This window comes from Coccinella septempunctata, chromosome 8, assembly GCF_907165205.1.
Source record: "Coccinella septempunctata chromosome 8, icCocSept1.1, whole genome shotgun sequence".
NCBI classification, from domain to species: Eukaryota; Metazoa; Arthropoda; class Insecta; order Coleoptera; family Coccinellidae; genus Coccinella; species Coccinella septempunctata.
In genome coordinates, this window is record NC_058196.1 from 24,015,805 (window position 1) to 24,037,183 (window position 21,379).

General features: G+C 39.4%; 1 protein-coding gene across 1 annotated transcript in view; it reads right to left on the reverse strand.

The window, feature by feature from the left end:
* LOC123319359 overlaps nucleotides 1-21,379 on the reverse strand; it is an 82,443-nt gene that overhangs the window by 18,498 nt on the left and 42,566 nt on the right. Inside the window, exon 2 of the mRNA XM_044906277.1 lies at nucleotides 5,526-5,734. Within this exon, the coding sequence (XP_044762212.1) occupies nucleotides 5,526-5,734 (209 nt within the window). The remainder of the gene's footprint in view (nucleotides 1-5,525; nucleotides 5,735-21,379) is intronic.

Sequence of the window (21,379 nt, forward strand, 5' to 3'; positions counted from 1 at the left end):
ACATAGTGATAGCGATTGAATCATCTTAAGTTTCTATCCAGAAAAATCCCAAGAAATCTAACACAATCCTTGGATGTGGTAACAGTATCCAGGTGGCGAAAAATAACTTTCTTACTACATTAACCACAGAAAATGAATACCTCAGTCTTTTCGATGTTAATCACAAGATTATTTGTGTGGAACAATCTTTGGTGCTTTCCAAAAAAGGAGCCCTAACAGCAAATGAAGTGTCATCAGCAAACAAAATTATCAAACATGTCTTTAAAAATGTTGATAGACCGTTAATATCCCAATAACACATCTCTCATTCTTGCAGGAAGGTCATTGATAAAAAGAAGTAACAATAATGGTCATAGGACGGATCCCTGCGGTACTCCTAATTTCAATGTGAACCCAGGTGATAGAGTATCTCCTACTTTGACATTTGTCTTTTACCGAGATAACTTTTCGACCAATCCCGAAATATTTCCCTGAAAACCAAGTTATAAAATTTTTCAATGATAAAATTGAAAGAGAGACTGTCAAAGACCATAGTCGGTCATAGGAAAGATGTACATTCTGACTAAATGCCAGCAACGCATGTGTCTTTATACGATACTGCAGGAGCAGTGAACATTTCTTGTGAAATTGTTCCCCTTTATCATTCTTTTGTTTTACAAAGAGAAATGTTTGTAGATGAGGATATGAAGATCATTTTGCCACTCTCAGTCTAGGCGAAGATACAGTGTCTAGCAGTTTCAAAGGGCAATAAAAAAATGGCAGCAGCGATACACTGATGTGTTCAACATCATAAGTTTTCGACTGCTTTTCCTCGTGTAGGTAGCGATATGTCCTGGATTTCTTCAGCTATTCGCTGCTTCAGTTGTGGCAGGGTGTGTGGACGATTTTTAAAGACCTTATCTTCACGGTAGCCCCAAAGAAAAAAGTCGCAGATGGTCAAATCAGATGAGCACGCTGGCCAACCAAAGTCTCAGTTCATGTTCTTCAACAAGTTTGTCCATTTCAGGCTGTAGGTGATCAAAGAACGTTTAATTTCGTAAAATGTAAGAACGCTTCAACTGATTTATCAGAAACAAACTTTCGATATAATCAGGCATCAACCAAGAACCAGTACATAGTTGAAGTGCAATGAAATGAAAATGAATTGAAAATAACTGAACCAGAAAAATTCACAGCAACATCCACAAAATGGAATGACCAAATTTCATAATTCCATAATTCTCAGTTAATATTCACAGCCCAAAAAATATCATCTAGTCCTACCAACAATTTTCTTCATCTGTGAAAAGCGTAGGGATAAGCTTTCTCTTTTTCAACGGAAATACAAGATGTACTTTCCGGAGAAGTCAGTTGAAAGCAGATTTAATCAGCTGAATATTCGCAGTCGTCGGAGAAAAATACAAAAAAATATGGCTCTCCTGAAATGGCCGGTATAGAAAACAAGATACAATATTAATGAGGAAACCGTAACTCACTGCCATTATGACTAGTTTGTTATTTCTTGGTAGCGGCAGAGAATAAACAAGGAAAATGAATTCCTGATGTAGGAAAATAAAGTTCCTTTGTTAGTTCAGTCTTATACGTCCAAAAAGTTTCAGTAGTTTGTTCCTCGCATTTCTTTTGTTGATTCCGGAGTGGAGAGATTTTGTCCATCTCGTTGAACGAGAAATCAACCACTTCATTCAGACATGTTTCCACCAATCACACACATGTGTCTCAACTTTGCATTAGTAGAGTTGGGAATAAATTTCCTTCCTGTAGAATTCCTCAGAAACCTAAATGATGTTAGTATTTTGAAGATTATTTCTTATAAAATGAAGATTGGGCTACATTGACTCTTATAACTCCTAGATTTAAAATGTATCTGTTCTGAGATATGTTAATTGAATAAAAATTCAAACTTCTCTTCCCATTTTCCAGAATTTCAATTCTCAACGACTCACCCTGTATATGTGGTTTCATACTGAAATACTTTTCGTCACACATTGTTTACCAGAGTGCTCTCTCGTATACATCCTAATGCATACACCTCAGAAGCATCGGAATAATATATGAGATTCGTATAAGACGTTCTCGCTTTGGCACAAAAAGAAAAAGGTCATCGCATCTGGCCAAGGTTGACGTTTGAACTCTTCCATAAATCTCTTCGGAGTACGGATTAGAGATATGGGCCCCCTTTACGGGTGAATAAAATTCTGCGGAAAGTGTTTCGGCATTAAAAGCTGCGGTATGCCCCATGCCACTGAGCTGATGGATTATTCTGTTGGTGTGTGTATTTGTGGAAAAATGGATCGGGAGACGTTATTTGAGCAGCATACGTCGACTTGCGAAAGCGTATTTATGTTAGCGTCACGGTGACTGAGGTGAAAAATTATTTCATTGGTTATTTCAGCGTATCGTGGGAGACAAAAGTGATTTAGCTCCAAAAAAATCAGACAGGTTTGAAGAATACGTTCTTAAGTTCCACGATTAATAACCACACGTCAAAATTACTCTGTATTTATACTGCATCGAACAAAATAACTTGATATACTGTCCAGTATACAACTGTATAAAGCCATTTTCATTGTTCTAATATTGAGAATGTTTTGGTATAAAGGTTGGTCGCATAGAAGTTGAAGGAAACTCTGACATACTTGATAATTATTATACAGATGTTACAGTGCAATTAACAGCTTCCAGTTCGAGAATTCTAATGGACTAGAGAATCTGGGAAGGTTTCAAAGAGGTTACGTCCTCACTTCTAGAGGTTGCTTGTCCAGAAAATTCAATTGTGAGGCATTCCGTATCCAGGAGGTCTCCTCAGAGAATCTACACTCATCTGTTTCTGTTAGGCTAGACCAAACTCATCAGGTTTTCCTGAGGCAACAGTGTCCGGTCAGAAAGGCAGTCAAAGTATGTAATTTATTCCTACTGAGATCCAGTTTTGAAGTTATGAAGAAACTTCGAGTGATCCATCCCTAGAACTTCCGAAACTTCCTATATCAGACTTGAAGCGATGACATTGGATCTCGGTGCTCTGATACCACTTTTCTGATAGTTTCTTTGCAGGTTTATAGCCACAGAACTTTATTTTGCGAATATTTCTGGCTGATAGACGATAGAACAAGAACCTAACGACTGTGCTCACTTGGTAACTGCTCCATATATGCCAACGCCATCTCCTGTTGAGGATATTGAAACACTTGGGTACCAATTTATGGAAGATTGATTCGCGCATTCCATTACCATATATTCCTTTGTTCATATCCTATTAAAGGTCCTTTCAATGGTTACGTTTCTGATCAATTCAGTAAGGAGGTTCGATGATAAGATGTAATGCATCAGAAAGGATTAGGATCTCTGAATTTTAATTCTCTCCTCACCTTCACCTTCTTTAGATATCCTGAGGATATCTTCATGGGCTTATCTATCAGTCAATAGATGTAAAGCTGTGAGATCTGTAATTATGTGAAGGGCATTCGTTGGCAGGTTCTCATGAGAGTGATGCTCTGACAGAGTAGCCTTTGTACTTTCTCGATAGTTTCTTTCGTGTTTGTCTGATCTGTTTTGGCATACCAGACAACTACCTCATTAGTGAATATTGGTCATACAGTCATGATGTACATCGATATCAGATTTGAATATTCAAGTAATACTCAATGATCTCAATGTATTTTGAAGTTACAGCTCTATTACAAGAAAAAAAGTTCTACAAGCCATTGGAATCCTTATTGCTCTACCAGCAGTGATATCAAAATGTCCCTATAGAGTCATTCGGTGTAAGTGAGCGCAGTAGGTAAGTGTGCGCAGTAGGTAAGTGTGCGCAGTGCGTATATCTCGACTATGCAATGTATGAAAGAGGGGTTCATTTGGGTGAAGCAAGGGCGCAGAATCGCAAAGTTAGTTTTTCATAGGAGTGCGCCGTGAGACGTTTCGTTTACTTTTTATTTGCAATCAATCAAATTCACTAGTTTTCTTGTTAATTTTTAAAATCTCTGCAAATTCTGCCAGGTCCAAGTTCCGAATCCGACTGTGTTAAACAATATTTTATTCGATCATACTCATATTAATCTAAATATATAATGAAAAATTTTGGGTTCTCTTAGCTGCTCGACTCTATAAGAACGTCAATTCAAATTTTGGCTTACTGGGGAAAGTGTGCGCGGGTAAGTGAGCGCATAGATTCATTATATGGGCATTAGTTCAGTGAGGAATAAATTATGACATTGTTGATTTTCTGGGTTAAGACTCGATCAATATTGTCCTATTTGTTCAGAAAAATATGAAGAGCCACCAAGAGGGGAATGTATCAAGTGTTGTGTTCACCAGGAATGGTGGCTCGAACAATAATGCAGTGCTTGTAAAAAGGCGCTTCTGTATTTCCAATAAACATCATTTCTCTAATATTGTAACATTTTGATGACATTATTTTGTAATTTGTTTTGATTGTGTGGTTCACTAAGAACTGCGTTCACTTACCCTGTCAGGGTGCGCACACTTACCCGCAATACGGGGCATGTGAACGCATTCCGACTTTCACTATTAAATATTTTTTTGCGGAAAAAAAAAAGTTTTTGTTGGTTTGCTTTTTGATGTTTTCTTATAGATTAAAAAATTCTCTATTGTATGAATATGTTTTAATTTTCAGAGCTTCAGCATTTGAAACAGGGTATGGCTTGAAAAGCAAAAGTGCGCACAGTTGCCTCGAATGCCTCTACAAAATTATTACGAGATGTTAAACTACAAACTCCTCGAGTTTGGAGGGGATTGAATCGGTTCCCGTTCCATACTGGGTGATGCTCTGAGTTACTACATAGTACTCAGTAGCGCGTGCCAGTATTGAATAAGGGTCCGTCAATTTCAAACGTTACTCCATCGGAGAAGAAGCTATGTTGCTCTGACGACGTCGAATGAGATGGAAACCATGGTCAGCATCTGCTTTTCTTCGATGGAGGGTACTCTATTTGGTGACCCTGACGATGGCATATTGGCTAGCTCAGTCAGATCGTAACTCCTGTCGAATTCGTATCGGCGGGTGGTATGCATCTGAAGTACTTCTTATTAATATTCATTGCCTTCCTCTTAAGGCGTCACCCCTTTCGTTAAACTTCACGCCTATATATCTTATGATATTTCCAAATAATGGGGGATATATTTCATGAGAGGAAAAAATGTTTACTGAGAAGAAGGAATCCCTGTATTTCTGGTCGGATTGATATTCAGAAATGTGAGATGTCCAATAGGTTAGTTATGAGTTATGCAGCTAGTTTTCGGTCGTAATTTGTACACACTCACTTTAAATCTAAAAGGCTGACACTGAGGTTGTTTTGAATCTTGTTTCACCACTCAAAATGACCCTTTTAAATCGAGAGTAATAACGCCCCAAGCATTCTTCAAATTTCGCTACCTCAATTCTTCTTTTGATTAATTTCTCGCACATCCCAAAATTCATCTCTAGTGGTTCCCGACATCGAAAGGATTTTCCGGTGAACCGCTCCAGTGAATCCACACGAAATTAACATACTCGAATTGATTATACTTACGTCGACATGCAAATCGTCGAATGGAAATATCTTAGTGCTGGGAAATTCCTTGGGCGTGTATCTGTAGAATTCATGGTGGCCGCGATACCACTTGACGGTGTAAAGGGGTGCGTCTTCAAGATCGTATCTGCAGCTGAGGGTGGAAAAGGCGCCCAGGTGTACGACGCGTGGTTTTATCTCCAGAACCACATCTTTCAACGAATGCACAACTGGAATAAGAAGAGATTCAATTAGAGATGTGAGCGGTTTTGATTCGGTGCTGTGTTTCATGTCTATGTAGATGATATGTCTCATGTACTCGTATAGGAATTCCTCATGAGTTTTCGTCTTTACTCAATTATTGAACGAATGGATTTCAGGATCGGTGGACCCAGAGGTTCATGCATACAAAGTGGGTAAAAAGTAACGCCTAAAGTTGATATCTTGGGTATTCACTATTCTGCGAAAAAATTCTCGAACTGGCATACAAGGATGTATTGCGATCTGGTTAGACTAGACCATTTCCATGCATAAAAAAAATATTGTGTTACCATAGCAACGAGCATTAACTCATTAGAAGTGTCCGTGTGAAGTTTGAGGTTTCGAAAAATTGGAACATCGAGCCATCATAAAGTACCTGTATTTAAAAAGGTTAAGATTAAGATTGACGAAGATATGCTTAAATTTGATATTTTTGATGACCTTAGTATCGATGTGTATTAGTGATTAGAGGTTTCTTTTCGGTCGAAATTTCAGAGACTCAATTAGACAAAATGCCGACGTTTCGATTTTATGATGATAATTTCAAAGATATTTTTGATCAAATTTATTACTTTGTTAGACTGATTAATGTTCTTATTCAATAATTGTTATATGTTCCTGTTTCGAGACTTCTACTCTCTATTCCTTTGAATTTTTACTTGTTTTTACTATAAAGTTTGTCATTTATTTCAGAGCCCTGAAGATGATTTCAAAATAAAATCGAAACGTCGGCATTTTGTCTAATTGATTCTCTGAAATTTCGACCGAAAAGACACCTCTAATCACTAATACACATCGATATGCTTAATACCCTTAGAGAATAATGTCCTTCGTATGCGACAGTGAAAAATTGAACTGCAAGCTTCAAAAGAGTTAAACATTCCATTGAATATAATGACCGATCGGGAAGGCCAGTTTCTGTGTCAATCCCCGAAAATATCGATGAAGTTCATGACATCATTTTATCAGACCGTCGAATTGGACTAAAATGAATATCTGAAGCACTGAATATTTCATACGGACGCGTTCATCATATAGTTCACGTCAATATGGACATGAGAAAAATTGCTGCAAAATGGATCCCCAAATGTTTGAATGTTGACCAAAAGCGTCTAAGGGTAGAAGCATTGCGTTCGATCTGTGCTCGATTTCAAAACTATGTAGACTTCTTAAACCGAATTGTTACTGTTATTGTTTCTGAATTGTTACATTTCTACGATTCAGAAACAAAGCAACAATCGATGGAATAGCGACACTCTGCTTCTCCGAGACCTTAGAAGTTTCGTGTCCATAATCTGCTGGAAAAGTTCTTGCCTCAGTTTTTTGGGATTACCATGGAGTAATCATGATTGATTTTTTGGATAAGTGTAGAACAATAACCGCAGATTACTATTCGACATCACTGAACACTCTACGGGAAAAAATTGAAGAGAAAAGACGCTGGAAGCTATCCAAAGGTGTTTTGTTTTTGTAGGACAACGCCCCTGCACACAAATCTCATATTGCCATGCAAAAAATTCGTGATTTAGGGTTTGAATAACTAGAACACTCCTCTTATTCACCAGATTTTGCTCCATCCAACTATCATCTCTTCCCCAAACTGAAAAAAAGTTTAAAAGGTCGTAAATTTTCTTCCAACGTGGAGGTACTAAAAGCTGTGGAGGTCTGGTTTGCAGAGCAAGAAGAAACATTTATTTTGAAAGGTCTAGAGACGTTGCAGGTTCGCTGTAAAAAATGTATCCAATGTATGGTCAGGAGATCCACCTTGTAGGTAGATTCAACTTAACAGGCTGATTCAACTTTCGAAAACACCATCTCAGCCTCTACGGAAAGCTTGACTCTTCCTCTAGATTTCTATATCCCGCACGACTACCAAGCATTGTCCTCTAGAACAACCCCCTGAAAATACGAACGTTAAATTCGTAGACTCTGTATACCTTCTACAATATATTCAAGCAATTCAATTGCTTAATTCGTATCTCCCACTAAACGATAACACACCCAAGTACATCTATCAAAATATCGTTTCATTTGAGCACAGCAATCAAACCAACATGTTCAGGCTAACGCCAACCAATTCCAGTTGTGAATGCTATTCATGCATTAAAATGACCGTTTTAAAAACCGCTCCGTTACATCCGAATCCACGTGTCGTGTTGATAGTAATTTGCTAGTTTGCACGTTCCCGCCATAATGAAGAATATATAACCCGAAACGCGAAAATTACATCCAGCAAGAAATTTAATATAAAAACCTCAATAAATATAATCTTCCCAGAAACTGCCTGCTCATCCGCTGAATGCTCCTCGAGATTTTCCCAACGCATTTGCGAGGTCTGGATGAATAAGGTGAATAAATGATAAACTCATCAGAGCTGCTGTTTTCTCGGTTCTGAGGACGTAAGTGTATTTTCTGATGGGATTGCGCTAGACTGCAACGGCCGAACACGTTATCTCAGTTCACTTTTTATGTTAGCATCACACAGAGGTGATAAATTGCCCTGTAAGATGCATTGGATGCTGCTGCACGGCCTGAATTATGATGTGTGAGAGGTGACGGTTTCAGCCAACACCCTTATTTATGTCGAACTTTAACACCATTGCGAAGCTCAAAGTGATTTATGATTTCCCCGTTTTCATCTGGAAAAGGTAGAGCAGAAGGTGGGTATTTGAAATACAATTTGGAGTTTCCGCAGGATCCCATTTGAAACGCCATCCTTCATGAAACGGTGAGAAAGGATCTTATATATACAGGATGATCTCAAAGGTTTTTTCGACAGGGAATAAGATTTAACAAAATGTATGGTTTCACCGAATTTCTCCTATAAAGGGTGTAGAATGGACTGGAGTGGAGTGGAGTGGAGTGGAGTGGAGTGGACTAGGGTGGATTGGAGTGGGGTGGAGTTGACTGTAGTGGGGTGGAGTGGAGTGGACTAGGGTGGATTGGAGTGGAGTGAAGTTGAGTTGAGTTGAGTGTAGTGTGTAGTGGGGTGGAGTGGACTTGGGTGGATTGGAGTGAAGTGGGGTGGAGTGGACTAGGGTGGATTGGAGTGGAGTGGAGTTGAGTCGAGTTGAGTTGAGTTGAGTTGAGTTGAGTGTAGTGTGTAGTGGAGTGGAGGAGAGTGGGGTGGAATGGAGTGGAGTGGAGTGGAGTGGAGTGGGGTGGAATAGATTGAAGTGCAGTAGAGTACATTGCAGTGGATTGGAGTGAAGTTGACAGGAGTGGGGTGGAGTATAGTGGAGTGGAAATAGAGTGGAGTCGACTGGAGTGGAGTTGAGTGGAATGAAATGCAATAGAATGGAGTGGAGTGGAGCGAAATGGAATGGATTATAGTCAAGTTGAGTGGAGTAGAGGAGGGTGGGTAGAGTAGACTTCAGTATAAAAGTAAGGGAAAACGAATCAGGTGAAATTGAGTAACAAATTTTCCTTTGGTGGACAGGAGTATTTCGAAAAAAAAAACTTTTACTGGCATTCTTCTTCAAAATAGTTGATACTCAAAGATATAAATTTGGTGAGTTATTCTTTGATCGCTCTGTATGGAACAAACAAGCAGAGGAAAAAAGCACCATTCCACTCAATGAAATCTGAGACATTGAGGGAAATTGGAAAATCCGAGGCCTTATCATATAGCTGCCTCGAAAATGGATATTTTCACGATTTATGCAACCTTAAATTAGTGAAACCCTTATACGAATGTGGTGAACTGTCTGGGATGATGGGTGGAGGCTAAAATTATCAGCACGTTCAGAATGAGTAAAAGAATGAAAATCTGCAAATTTCATGGAAAGCGCAAGAGTCAGTTCTCAATTACCGCCATCTCCCTCGAAAGTCCCCATTCCTTTGATGTGCAATCGTACGGGGAACCAAGCCAATTCTCCAGACCGCTAAGTGTTCTTTCCCAGGAGCGGTCCTGCATTCCTTCCACTCTCCAAGCTCGCCACACTCCAATTGATACCACCAGCATCATCAATCAACGTTTGGTAAAAGCGAGCGTCCTGATTTCCCACCCAATTCCATTCGAGGTTTCCATAATAGAACTTCCAATTCTCGATTTCATACAGATTTCAGCCACTGTGCGGTGGAAGATCCATTTAAGGGTTGTCATTCCGAACGGACTCATTTGAGTCTCGAAAATAACGGGTTTACTCTTGATACGAATTGATTTCACTTCGAAATACACTCAATTATAAAAGAATGATTATACAAGGTGTTGAAGAATGTCTTTTTTTGTGACTCAGATAATAGTAGTAAAGATGGCATGATTTCCTCCCCTAAGTCGAATGCATCTCTGTGAAATCTCGAGTACGGATCTGGCTTCCCACACTTCAGTCAACAAAAGCGGCTTTCCTGATCGCAGAAATCAGATGAATCATTAGAGTAATATAGGGTAAATCACTTCATGATCGACGTGATTATTTTTGGTTTTCGTGAATTGTTTAAAAGAATCATTCATTCAAATATTGAACATGAGTCTGTTTTAGGGTGGGTGAAAGCAAAATGCAGCCGTTTTTCCGAGAGGATCTCGAAGAGCATAAATCGGAAGACTCAAATGGTAAGGAGCGGACTGTCGTGTTGTATGGGAGAAGAAAAGTGTGCTGCGTAGAAAAATTGGTGTAGAAAAATAACATGTCGTTATTACTCTAATATTTTCCTTCTATTACCAAGTCGATCAAGTCTGTTCTGAGGACAAACTATTGTTGTCAATTTGAAGCAATTTTAGTGAATGGTGCCTACAGATTACTCTGACATGACGTGCGACCACATCAGAATGCGCATTATTCAGAAATCTAACATAAGGTTTTGTGCGCAAGCGTTCAAATTGTTCTGACGTCAGACCAATATGGACGCTCCTGCGCTGAATCGTACATTAGATTTTTGAAACTTGCCCATTATGACATGGTCCCACATCACAAGAGAGAAATCTCTAGGCACCTTTAGAATGATTTTAAAGGAGTGTGCCGATCACAAACGATCTACACTGCGCAAAAAAATTAACGCACATTCTGAAAATCTCAATTTTAATGAAAGTTAACTTTACATTGAATTTATAACTTATTTTTTATGTTCTCTCGGGAAGGTTTTGAACGAAACAAGACACATTAAATGGAAGAAAAATTCAGGATTTCACCGAATCTTATGTGAAAGAAGAGAAATGAACAATTTTCAAAATACTGAAATGGTGATAAGTGATTTAATACTTGGTATTTCCATCCTTTGCGTTAATTACAGCTCGGTAACGACGGTTCATACTCAAAATGAGTGATCTTAAAATGTTCTGATCTAATCCTTGCCAGATTTCTCCGAGTTGGATTCCTAAGTCATTAAGACTAGCTGGATGATTTTCTGAACTTCTCAGCCTTCTATTGAGGTTGTCCCAAACCTGCTCAATCGGATTGAGATCTGGACTTCTTGCTGGCCATTCCATTCGAGAGACTTCAACCTCTTCAAGGTACTCCTGAACGATGCGCGCACGATGGGGTCTGGCATTATCGTCCATAAAGATGAAATTTTCACCAATGTATGGGGCAAATGGCACTACATGCTCTTCAAGAATGTTCCTTATATACTTATCAGCATTCATAGCTCCATTATCAACGACCACTAGGTCTGTGCGAGCAGTCAAAGATATTCCACCCCATACCATAATCGATCCTCCCCCGAAACCAGTAATATTCAGGAAATTGCACTGAGCATATCTTTTATGTGGACGTCTGTATACAAGGGAACGTCGCTCACAATGGTAGAGGCAGAATCTAGACTCATCTGTGAAGAGAACTCTTTCCCAATCGGCCTCTTTCCAATGAATATGCTCTCTCGCAAAATCCAAACGCGCCCTTCGATGGGCTGGGGTAAGAGCTGTGCCTCTTGCCGCGACACGAGGCCTTAAATCATATTCTCTGAGGCGATTTCTTATTGTCTGAGTGCTAATTTTCACCTCATGAGTTTGCTCAAGCTGAATTTGAAGGAGGCGAGCGGTTGCAAACCCTTGTCTTCGGACATTCATACCTGTCTCCCTGAATCGCTGCAACATTCTGGACACACTTGTATGGGAAACTCCAAACCTTTCTGCAATTCTTGTGTATGTCCACCCTTCTTCGAGAACAACTGATTTTAGAATGGAGCCAATACATTCAAAATCTGATAATATCATCTTTTTTTATTCCTGCTGGGAAAAAACATCTGTATTGAAGAAAACCGTTGAAAGTGGATAACATATGCATGCATAATTCTGATAAAAATAATTATCATTGGAAACACCTTCAGTTGTAGAATAAATCTGAGATTTCCATAATGTGGGTTAATTTTTTTGCGAAGTTCATTTTCATATTTCTTTATGGTTATTCAAATGTAGTGAGGGAATTTAACAATTTTCCTGCCCTTGAAATTTAGCATTATCTGAAATGTTGATTCACAATATTCCAAATAGAACACAGATCATATATTCCATTGACTTTGACGAATCAAGTGTGAAAAAAGCGATTTTCACTTCGATCACTTCAAACATCGTCCAATACCAACGTTTCACACCAGAGCAACCAATTAAAAGGTAAGTTTCCAATTCATTTCCCCCGACTAAAATCCTTTCAAAGTGTCCCACGCCAATTATACGATTTCCTATCGAATCTCCAACACCGATGTTCGCGGCCGTATCAACTAATTTGCGAGCTGAAAAAAAACGTCGTTTGTGCTCTCGTCATTGCAGTTCCTCTCGTTTTGACGCCACTCTATATCGGGCATGTTTTATTGCTACATAATTTCATGGTACATTTGCGCCGCAACGATTTGATTAATGTCGTGTCGGTGTGATACAGAATATGGGCGGGGTGGAATGGAAAATCATGCCTTGGAGATAGTTGCACTTGTGGTGGCACTCTAGGCGTGATGAATTGCTGTTTTTGGAATAGAAACGAATAGAATTCAAAGGGCAGAAATGTTTTAGTTGGAAATGTATTGTATGCCTGTGGAGGTTTATTGAATTTTTGACCTATTTGCAGCATTTGTATCAACTACAACAATTATAATGTAACGTAAATGTTTGCCAATAAAAATTCCTCACAAGAATGGAATTATCCTTCAAGCGAGAATGCTTGTGGCGATGGTCTTGCATGGGGAAAAACTGTAGCCGAACCATTATGACAAAATGCCAAAGGAAAGCCTGTCTAAGCATTGCTGGCACTCTGAGATGCAGCCCTACGGCAGCCATGGAGTGTCTACTGGGTTTACCCCCTTCACACCTTGTAGTTACAGAGGTGGCTATGAAGACAGCTCTTTAGAGTCTGTGAAAAAGGATAATGGCGTGATAGTGGACTGTTTAGGGGGTACGCAAGCACTCACAAGATGGTGGAGGATGCCAATGCATTTCTTCTCCATAGACAGAACCGCGCGGGCACCAGCATTCACTTCGCCTAACCCTACAGGGTAATTGTTCCTGATAGATAGAGATAGATGTTCCTGATAGAGACCTATGGTCTACACCAAACAAGCTTCTTGTGCCTCAAGGTCCACTTGCTTCACCGATGGCTCTGTTCAGTCCACAGCCTGGATGAGGAATTGTGGGACATCGTTTCTATCTGTCCCTATGGAAGGATAGTTCCATAGTGCAGGCTGAACTGTATGCTGTATAGTTGGTGCAGAAATGCTGCGAGAGCTGGGCTTCGGTAACGTTGTGGAAGTAATTGATGTCTGGCGCACGCAGGGCTTCCAGAAAACGAGAAGCCAGACATACTTGGTAAACAGGGGTCTCGCTCAGCTTTTGCTGGTCCGGGACCAGCGCTGCCCATCGGTCGTACATCTGTAAGGAACTTCTTTAATAAATGGCTAGATAAGAAATTTTCCTCTGAATGGACCACGGTAAGTGATCTCAAGCAGTCGAGCTTCTCATTGAGAGACCGTCCTCTAGACCTAAGAATCCTGGCCCTGGAAAGGAAACAGCTGAGTCTGGTGACTGGAGCAATGACTGCCGACCTTATAAACATTTAGAACAAAAAGGACTGACTAGTTGCTCCCTGTGCCGGTGTGTGGTACAGAAACACTGATGAAACTGACTGAACATATTGTAACGTGGTTACCTCGGAAAAAACTTATTTCGAGCGCCAGCTATTCTTTTCACTTGGAAGAATAGCAAACCTACCAGAGTAGCTGCTAGTCGGAGACAGAGTTTGCTGTTATCTAAGGTGGGCAAGTAGTCAAAATCAAATTATGTACTAGTTTATTCACACCTTCGGAAACTGATTATATGTACAAGGTAGATATGTGTAGGTATGAAATATGAGCGAATCTACCAGCAAACATACATTCGGGAAATTCTATCCGGTCACGAGCACTTAATAAAGTTTATACCGTTATACAGTGAAAAAGATCAAAGGTTGTTCAATAAAATGCGCCAACCAGAACTGACGAAATGGATACTAAGGATGACCTCGCGAAGTGAAATGACACATTATACGGTATCGGGATGTAATTAATGAAAGAAACACAACCAGGGCGGATCTACTCGAGACTTTTACTCGCTACCCCAAGGGCTAACGCTCCATGACTGATAGCGAAGAAAAGGTCTATTTTTAGCGCAACTACGGGATTTCACTGACGACGAGCGGTATCTCTTATTCTCTACCCCAAGGGCTTACGCGCCATGACTGATAGAAAAGAAGAGATTTCGGATTCAACACTTATGACGCAGAACGCGGACAGGGGGGACTTTCCCTTCAGTACCCCAAGGGCTTACGCGCCATGACTGATAGCGAAGGGAAAAGTCAGACTCGCGAAACAGGGTAAAGTACGATAAAATATAACAGAAAGCGATACAGTACGTCAAAGAAGTAACCAGTGTAGGTCTAATTAAGACTAAACGGTAAAGACGGGGACCTACCTCCTTTATTTCAGGCACTCGCGGAAAACAAATGAAAACTAAAAATTAATTAATAGCACTTATACTCGCAACACAAAATTATTTTTAAAATTGTTGAACGGCTTGTCATGCACACAATTAACGTCGAATCGCAGAAAAGTACGGGGCGTAAAAGAGTCAAAGTGAAAGAGCAGAAATCAAAAAGTAAAGGAGACCGTCGCGGGGGAAAATCTGCTTTTATAGACAAATCCCCCCATACGTTAAAAATCTGAAAATTCCAGAATGCGACAAGAATGAAAAACGTCGTCTGCTCCGCTTTATCGCATATCAATATCAGAAAAACGTCGAAACCTTCAACGGCATGCAAGAAAAACAACGTTAAACACAGATAAACGGTTTTTTATATTTACTCTGCCTATCGGAATGAATGTATTGAATATTTGAGAATTAAAATATTTTCAAAGGCGGAAATGTTAAACGAAAGGAATGCACTAAAATGAACTCCAATTTTCCTCAGAAAACTGGGATTCATTACAATATTCTATTCATCTGTAGCAACCTTGAAGAGTTAAAGATGGCACACCTAGGAAATACAACACCTACTATTCCTATGGTCAGAGGGAATCCTCTATGTTGACTTGTGGCGTTTCTGTCAGCATGTCTCAAGGTTTGAGTCTCCCTAGCTACAAGCGGACGAACCACAGACCACTAGGCCTCAGTTCAGCCCGGTGTGGCACCACACGTAGAAGAAGAAGACGAAGAACCCTTTAAGCACGTCAGCACCTAGCGAAGACATGAACATGAAAGCCGACTGGATGAGTTTCGATTAATCGAGAACGAGAAACTTGTAGAAGTGAGAAAGTAACCTCCTTGAAGGCATCTCAAATACTGCTGTTCATTAGAATTCTAGAGCTGAAGGATGAACTATAGATTACAGCAAAACTAGTTCTGATGGGCTGCACAATGGACCTTTAGGTCTGCAGTGCAATGGAGCCCCCATTAAATCTGTAATCTACATATAAATTTAAACGGCAGCTGATGTCTCCTGAATCACCCGACAATAATATGACTACTGCAGTAGCCAGGATATTTTGGTAGAGAAGAACAATAGGAGGAGCATTAACGTTCAAAATGGAATCAAATTTAACCCCTGTTGGGTCCTTTTGAATGGTCCAACAGTAGGAGGTAAATAGAAGAAGAGATTGGTGGTGCTTCCACCGACCTCCACGCCGAAGCTACCACAAGCTTAGCTTTGTCCAATGGTAATACTTCTGACGAAACTCTGTCGATACTAATATTTTCTTGAACCGCATGGATGTGTCAGCGAATGAGACATGCAGGAACTGTGGATTCAAAAGGAATCATCTGAACACCTGTGTATAAGTGTCCTCAGAGCCATGCTTATGGAGAAGCCAGTCCTGGATCCTCAAGAGGATACAACCAAGCGGTTACTCTCCTAATGCCAGAGAGAAAATTTTAAGGGTTGCTATAATTCTTTCCTTTGCCCACTCTCAAAGGGTTCATCATTGGAAACAACCAACCAGAATGGATCGAGAAATTTTTGTTGCTGAAAACTTATTTCCAATGGAACAATAACGCAAGACACTCCTGACATAAATTCGTTGCACTTCAGTCGCTTGTTCCCGATACGCGAAGCTCATTGACCCGAAACTATCGGAATTCTATCTCGAACCTTTTTCAGAGCTCCCATCTCTCCCAGTATCGTAACCCACAAAAGCGAAATCCAATAGAGCCCTGAAACTTTACCCACATTGCTCTCATCAAAGAATGAATCATCTGAGATATGATGGACTTTTTGTTACTCTCGACAAAAACGACGGACGAAAAGGGGCTGCATCCACCGTATCCAATTGCTGAAATGCTCCTTCGTAGGTCCTCATTCTCCTCGTATGTGCACGTTGAATTGAATCGATTGCAGATTCGTTTCCGACTGCTGAGATAATGGGATGGAGCTGCCTTGAACTTGGATCGGTGAGTAAAATTTCACAATGCCATCTGAGGATTCGGATTATGTGTGTTGTACTCGGATACGGATATCGGATGGGATATTTCCGTAATATGATATTACATGCTTACGTGGATTGCATCAAAGTCGAGGATATTAGGAAGGCCTTGTGAGGGAGTTGTGCTCGCTGGGAATTTTCCCGAATATTTCGAGTGCTTTGTGATTGGGACTCACAAGGAGATTTACGAGAGTTGAGTCGATTATTCGTGACTTCTGTGGATCCAGAACCTCCTCCTGATTGTGGTTAACCCATGTATGGTGCCCAATACAGTTTGTTGGGTTTTTGAGATCACGTTACTCCTATTTTTCAATGAGTTTTTGTTAGTTGGAGAGCCGAGCATTTTAGATCTCTGTACTGATCAAAAGCTGGTCATATTGGTAGAAAATATACAATCTTAGTACTTACGAACATTGTCTAGTATTTTATGAGAAGAAGGCTGGACACATAGACGGATTGTTTTCATTCGACATATAACAGTTCAAGGCATTAACCACATACACTGCTCAAAAATTGAAGTGGATAATTTGGATTCATACAGGGTGTCTTTAAATGTGAGGCCTACAGAATGTAAAACTGGTCGAAATAAGGCGTTTCAACAACAAAACTTTCAAAACGAAGAAGCTGAAAAAAATTATTTCTGAAATAGATCCTTATACGACCTTAGATCATTTGTTATCTGAATTATGGCAAAGCAATGGAAAAAAACTTTTATCGTGATGACTGACTCAACCGTATGGTTTCGTTTAGGATATTGGCTCGTTTGATTTTTACATTGGAATAAAAATGGAAACTTAGGATTCTGAATTCTTCTCATTATAAAGTGAGAAGAATAATTTTATGAAATGTCTCATTTCGATACCCACTGACAGAAAAATACTTAGGATCATGGGTAAAAAAATTGAATATTGGCTCAAAATCTCACCAATTAAATTCGTCTGAATTATTCACAAATTTTTTTACATTGTTTATCACAATCTTCTTCTTGTTCCAAACCTCCAACAATCTTCGTAAAAATGGGATGAAAAAGAGTAACAATAATAGCACTTTCAATGAACTCAATGTCTAAATTTTCAACATTTTCTTCACCCTAAACCGCACGATACAACAATTTTTTCAAGTGACCTGATACAATACAACAAATTGACTCGGAAGTAATGCACAATTCATTGTCCAGCCATATGTTTATGTTTTATTTAGATCTTGCAATGCCGAAGTCACATTCCACAGTCCCGTACCTACTTGAAATTCAATGAAATTTTGTCGAACTTCTAAGGGTTGAATTTTTTATATAGACAATTTGTGGTGAAATTACTTATTTGGATTCTACCTTCTGTCAAGAAGAAGCCTCACCTCCGAAAACACCCTGTATATCAGAAAAATTTCTCTTTCTGAAAAAATATTTCTCTTTTCCAAAAATCATTTTTTCAGTACCTACCGAGAAGAAAATTCCATCGTGGATAAGCAGAGAGCAAACAATATTTTTCGAACCACGAGTTCAAACCTATCTATTCATCAACCAGTGTACAGATAAATTTCAGAGCCCAAGTCTGAAAAAAAATTGATCCACCTGGGGAAGAAGCATCCTTCGAGTCAAGAACAAAATATTTTGAATTACTTGATTTTTTCCAACTAATTCTTCAAACCGAAAAAAAGATATTTTTGAGTCACAAAGGAAATTATTTCTACAATAATACAACGAATAACAAGCCTGTAGAAATCATTTTCTCGGTGAAAAATTTTTTCTAGGTATAAAAATACGATGCTACACATATTTTAATTTCATTCAGTGTATAAATGATTTGATAATCAAGTGAATTTTGTTAAAGATTTCAGTGGATTAAAAACTCCTCCTGATTTCAACAAAACCAATCTAATCACATAAATAAGATTCTCCCCTGGCTAGCCAAATAAATTTCTGAACCTATATATCACCAATCAACAACAATACCACCCTATTTCTCATCCGATCAAAAATTTACGGGTTTTTCCTGATTGAAACTAACCCCGATTAGTCTATTCAGCTGGGGGCTTTCAATACCACCGAACTAATAAAGATCGCGATCTTGATATAATAGAAAAAGGATTCTAAATCAGTAGGGCAATTGTCCATGGCTCGGTCAGGCATTTATCATCCTTTCTTTGTTCGATTAAAATGTGACCTACGCTAATGGTCCTGAATTGAATGGGTGTGAAAAGTGCGAAGTAATTGATAACACTGTTGGTTTTCAACAAAAGTTGAAACCGATATGAAATATGGCTTTCCGATTTCCGGGGATATTTCTCTGTTTCCGAATTTAATAAGGTACATCGACTCGCATTGAAATTTCGAGAGGTGAAATATACTCGACCACCGAATGAAATACTAATGGTGTTCCAGTGTGTAATGGACTGTTTTGCAGTAGATGGCTCAATAGCTCTTCCTGATTTTTCACTCCCAAATGGAAATTTTCATTTATGCATTCAAAATGTTTTTAGGTTTATCCCCGCAGTAAATTTTACTGTGTTTTCTCTTTTACATATATACACTTCTTTTTCATACCATATAATCAGTTTTTTCAAAACATTACAACTTATTGTACCTTCGTTTGGGATGAGATTCATGATAAAAAAAATTCTATTTTATTTGGGCTCCAGAAATGAATATTTTTCGTGGACAAGTTTTTCGACAGATTGCTCTGACAATGTCCAATAGTCAGAATATACTGAAAAAAATTACTGAAACTTTCAAGAGGAAAAAACATTCTCAGCCGCCGTACTGAATTAGAGGAAATATGGGACATATGCCATTGCCTTCGTCTGGGTTTCGATCTGGAGGGAATTGAATCTGGTCTCGTTTCATACTGGGTGTCGCTCGAGTACTATCTTCGATAATACCCAGTAGCGTCTGCCAGTATCCAACAAGAGTCATTCAATTCCAAATGTTTCTCCTTCGGAGAAGAAGCTGTGTTGCTCTAGCGAGGTCAAATGAGACCGAAACCATGGTCAGCATCTTTTTTTCTTCGGTGGAACGTTTTCCATTTAGTGGCCCATAAATCCTAGGGCTGACCTGGACACGGAAATACACAACCGTATCGATTCAGCATTACGGGCATTCTGGGAGCTAAGGACAGAGTATTTCAAAATCGCGACCTTAATCTGAAGACTAATACACCTGTTTACAAAGCAGTGGTCCTCCCAACGTTTCTTTGCGGAAGCGAAAGCTGGACGACATATTAAACAGCTTGAACAAACGCAACAACGTCATCTAAGACAGATCAGATGGTTGCACAAAGTTTCAAATGCAGAATTCTTGCAGCGTGAGAGTTGAATAGCAATTGAGACTCAAGTAACGAGTTCCTGACTCAGAAGGAGCGGCCACATTCTGAGGATGCAAGACACGAGACTCCATAAAATAGCTCTGTATGACGAATTGGCAGAGGGAGCCTGAAAACCAGGAGGCCAGTATAAGCGGTTTAAGGATACACTACATCAATCCCTAAAATCAATTAATGCCAATCATAACTGGGAACAACTAGCGTTAGACAGTTCACAGTGGAGGTCTTTGGTCCACAGATATAATGGAGGCTCGAGAAGAAAACAGTGGCTACCAGATCTGGTTGGTGGCTATTAATGCCCGGAGTGTGAAAGGCTATGTAGGTCACAGTTGGGTCTCTTCAGCCACATGAGGACAAACAGACGCAATTAGCCCTAAGAAATTATAAGTTTGATGGCACCGATAGTTTTGTTTTTGAGTTTTTTAGTAGATTTATTCTCGATAACGGGATACAGCAATGAATGAATGACTCAAGTGTCCCTGATGTTGGCGAATTGGCATTTTCAATTCAGATCGTAACATTTGTTGATATTCATATCAGCTGAATTAATTCTTATTATCGTTTTCATTAAAGCGTGATCATTTTTCATTTTTTTTACCGATAGCATCATTTCTGCCATGAACTGAACGTGCTCCCAACTTCTCAATTGTTCACACGCATGTTGCTTGCAATAAGCAAGCCGGCGTACTGAATTAGAGGAAATATGGGACATATGCCATTGTCTTCATCTGGGTTTAGATCTGGAGGAGATTGAATCGGATTTTGTTTCATACTGGGTGGCGCTCGAGTATTACTCGATAATACCCAGTAGCGTCTGCCAGAGTCCATCAATTCCAAACGTTTTCTTTTTACATCGGAGAAGAAGCTATTGGTCTGACGAGGTCAAATGAGTACGTTGAGTGTAAGAAACAAATTATTCTAGGGGATAAATTCTATTTTTTTTTAAGAGTGCTTTGGCCAGCAGATGATGAAATGTGTATCAGCATCGCAAAGTTCTAAATAAGCGGTTCCATCTGATTAACAAAAAATTAATAAATTTGAGCACAGATGAAACGAATGATGTAAAACAATGGATTCCTTCCGACAGAAAACAGTCAGTCACTGAGTTCCTATGCCCCATTTTTCAATATAACTGAAAGCGCTCCTCCGCTTCATAACTCAAGAATACACATACCCTTGAGTCTGAAAAATTCCATTCATCTATCCCTTCGTTTCCTATCAGAACCAGTTATGGGATAACATCTCAAAAAAAAACTACTATCTTTTTGCCCGAGGCTTCGAAACCATAAAGCAACCCGAATTTTACGACTTAAAATGTCATTTTCGACGCGACCGGCATCGTTTCCTTATAACAAGTTCTTAGCGTGCGCAAAAAGGACATTCATTTTCTTAATACGAAGATATAGAGCAGCAAATTCCATGACA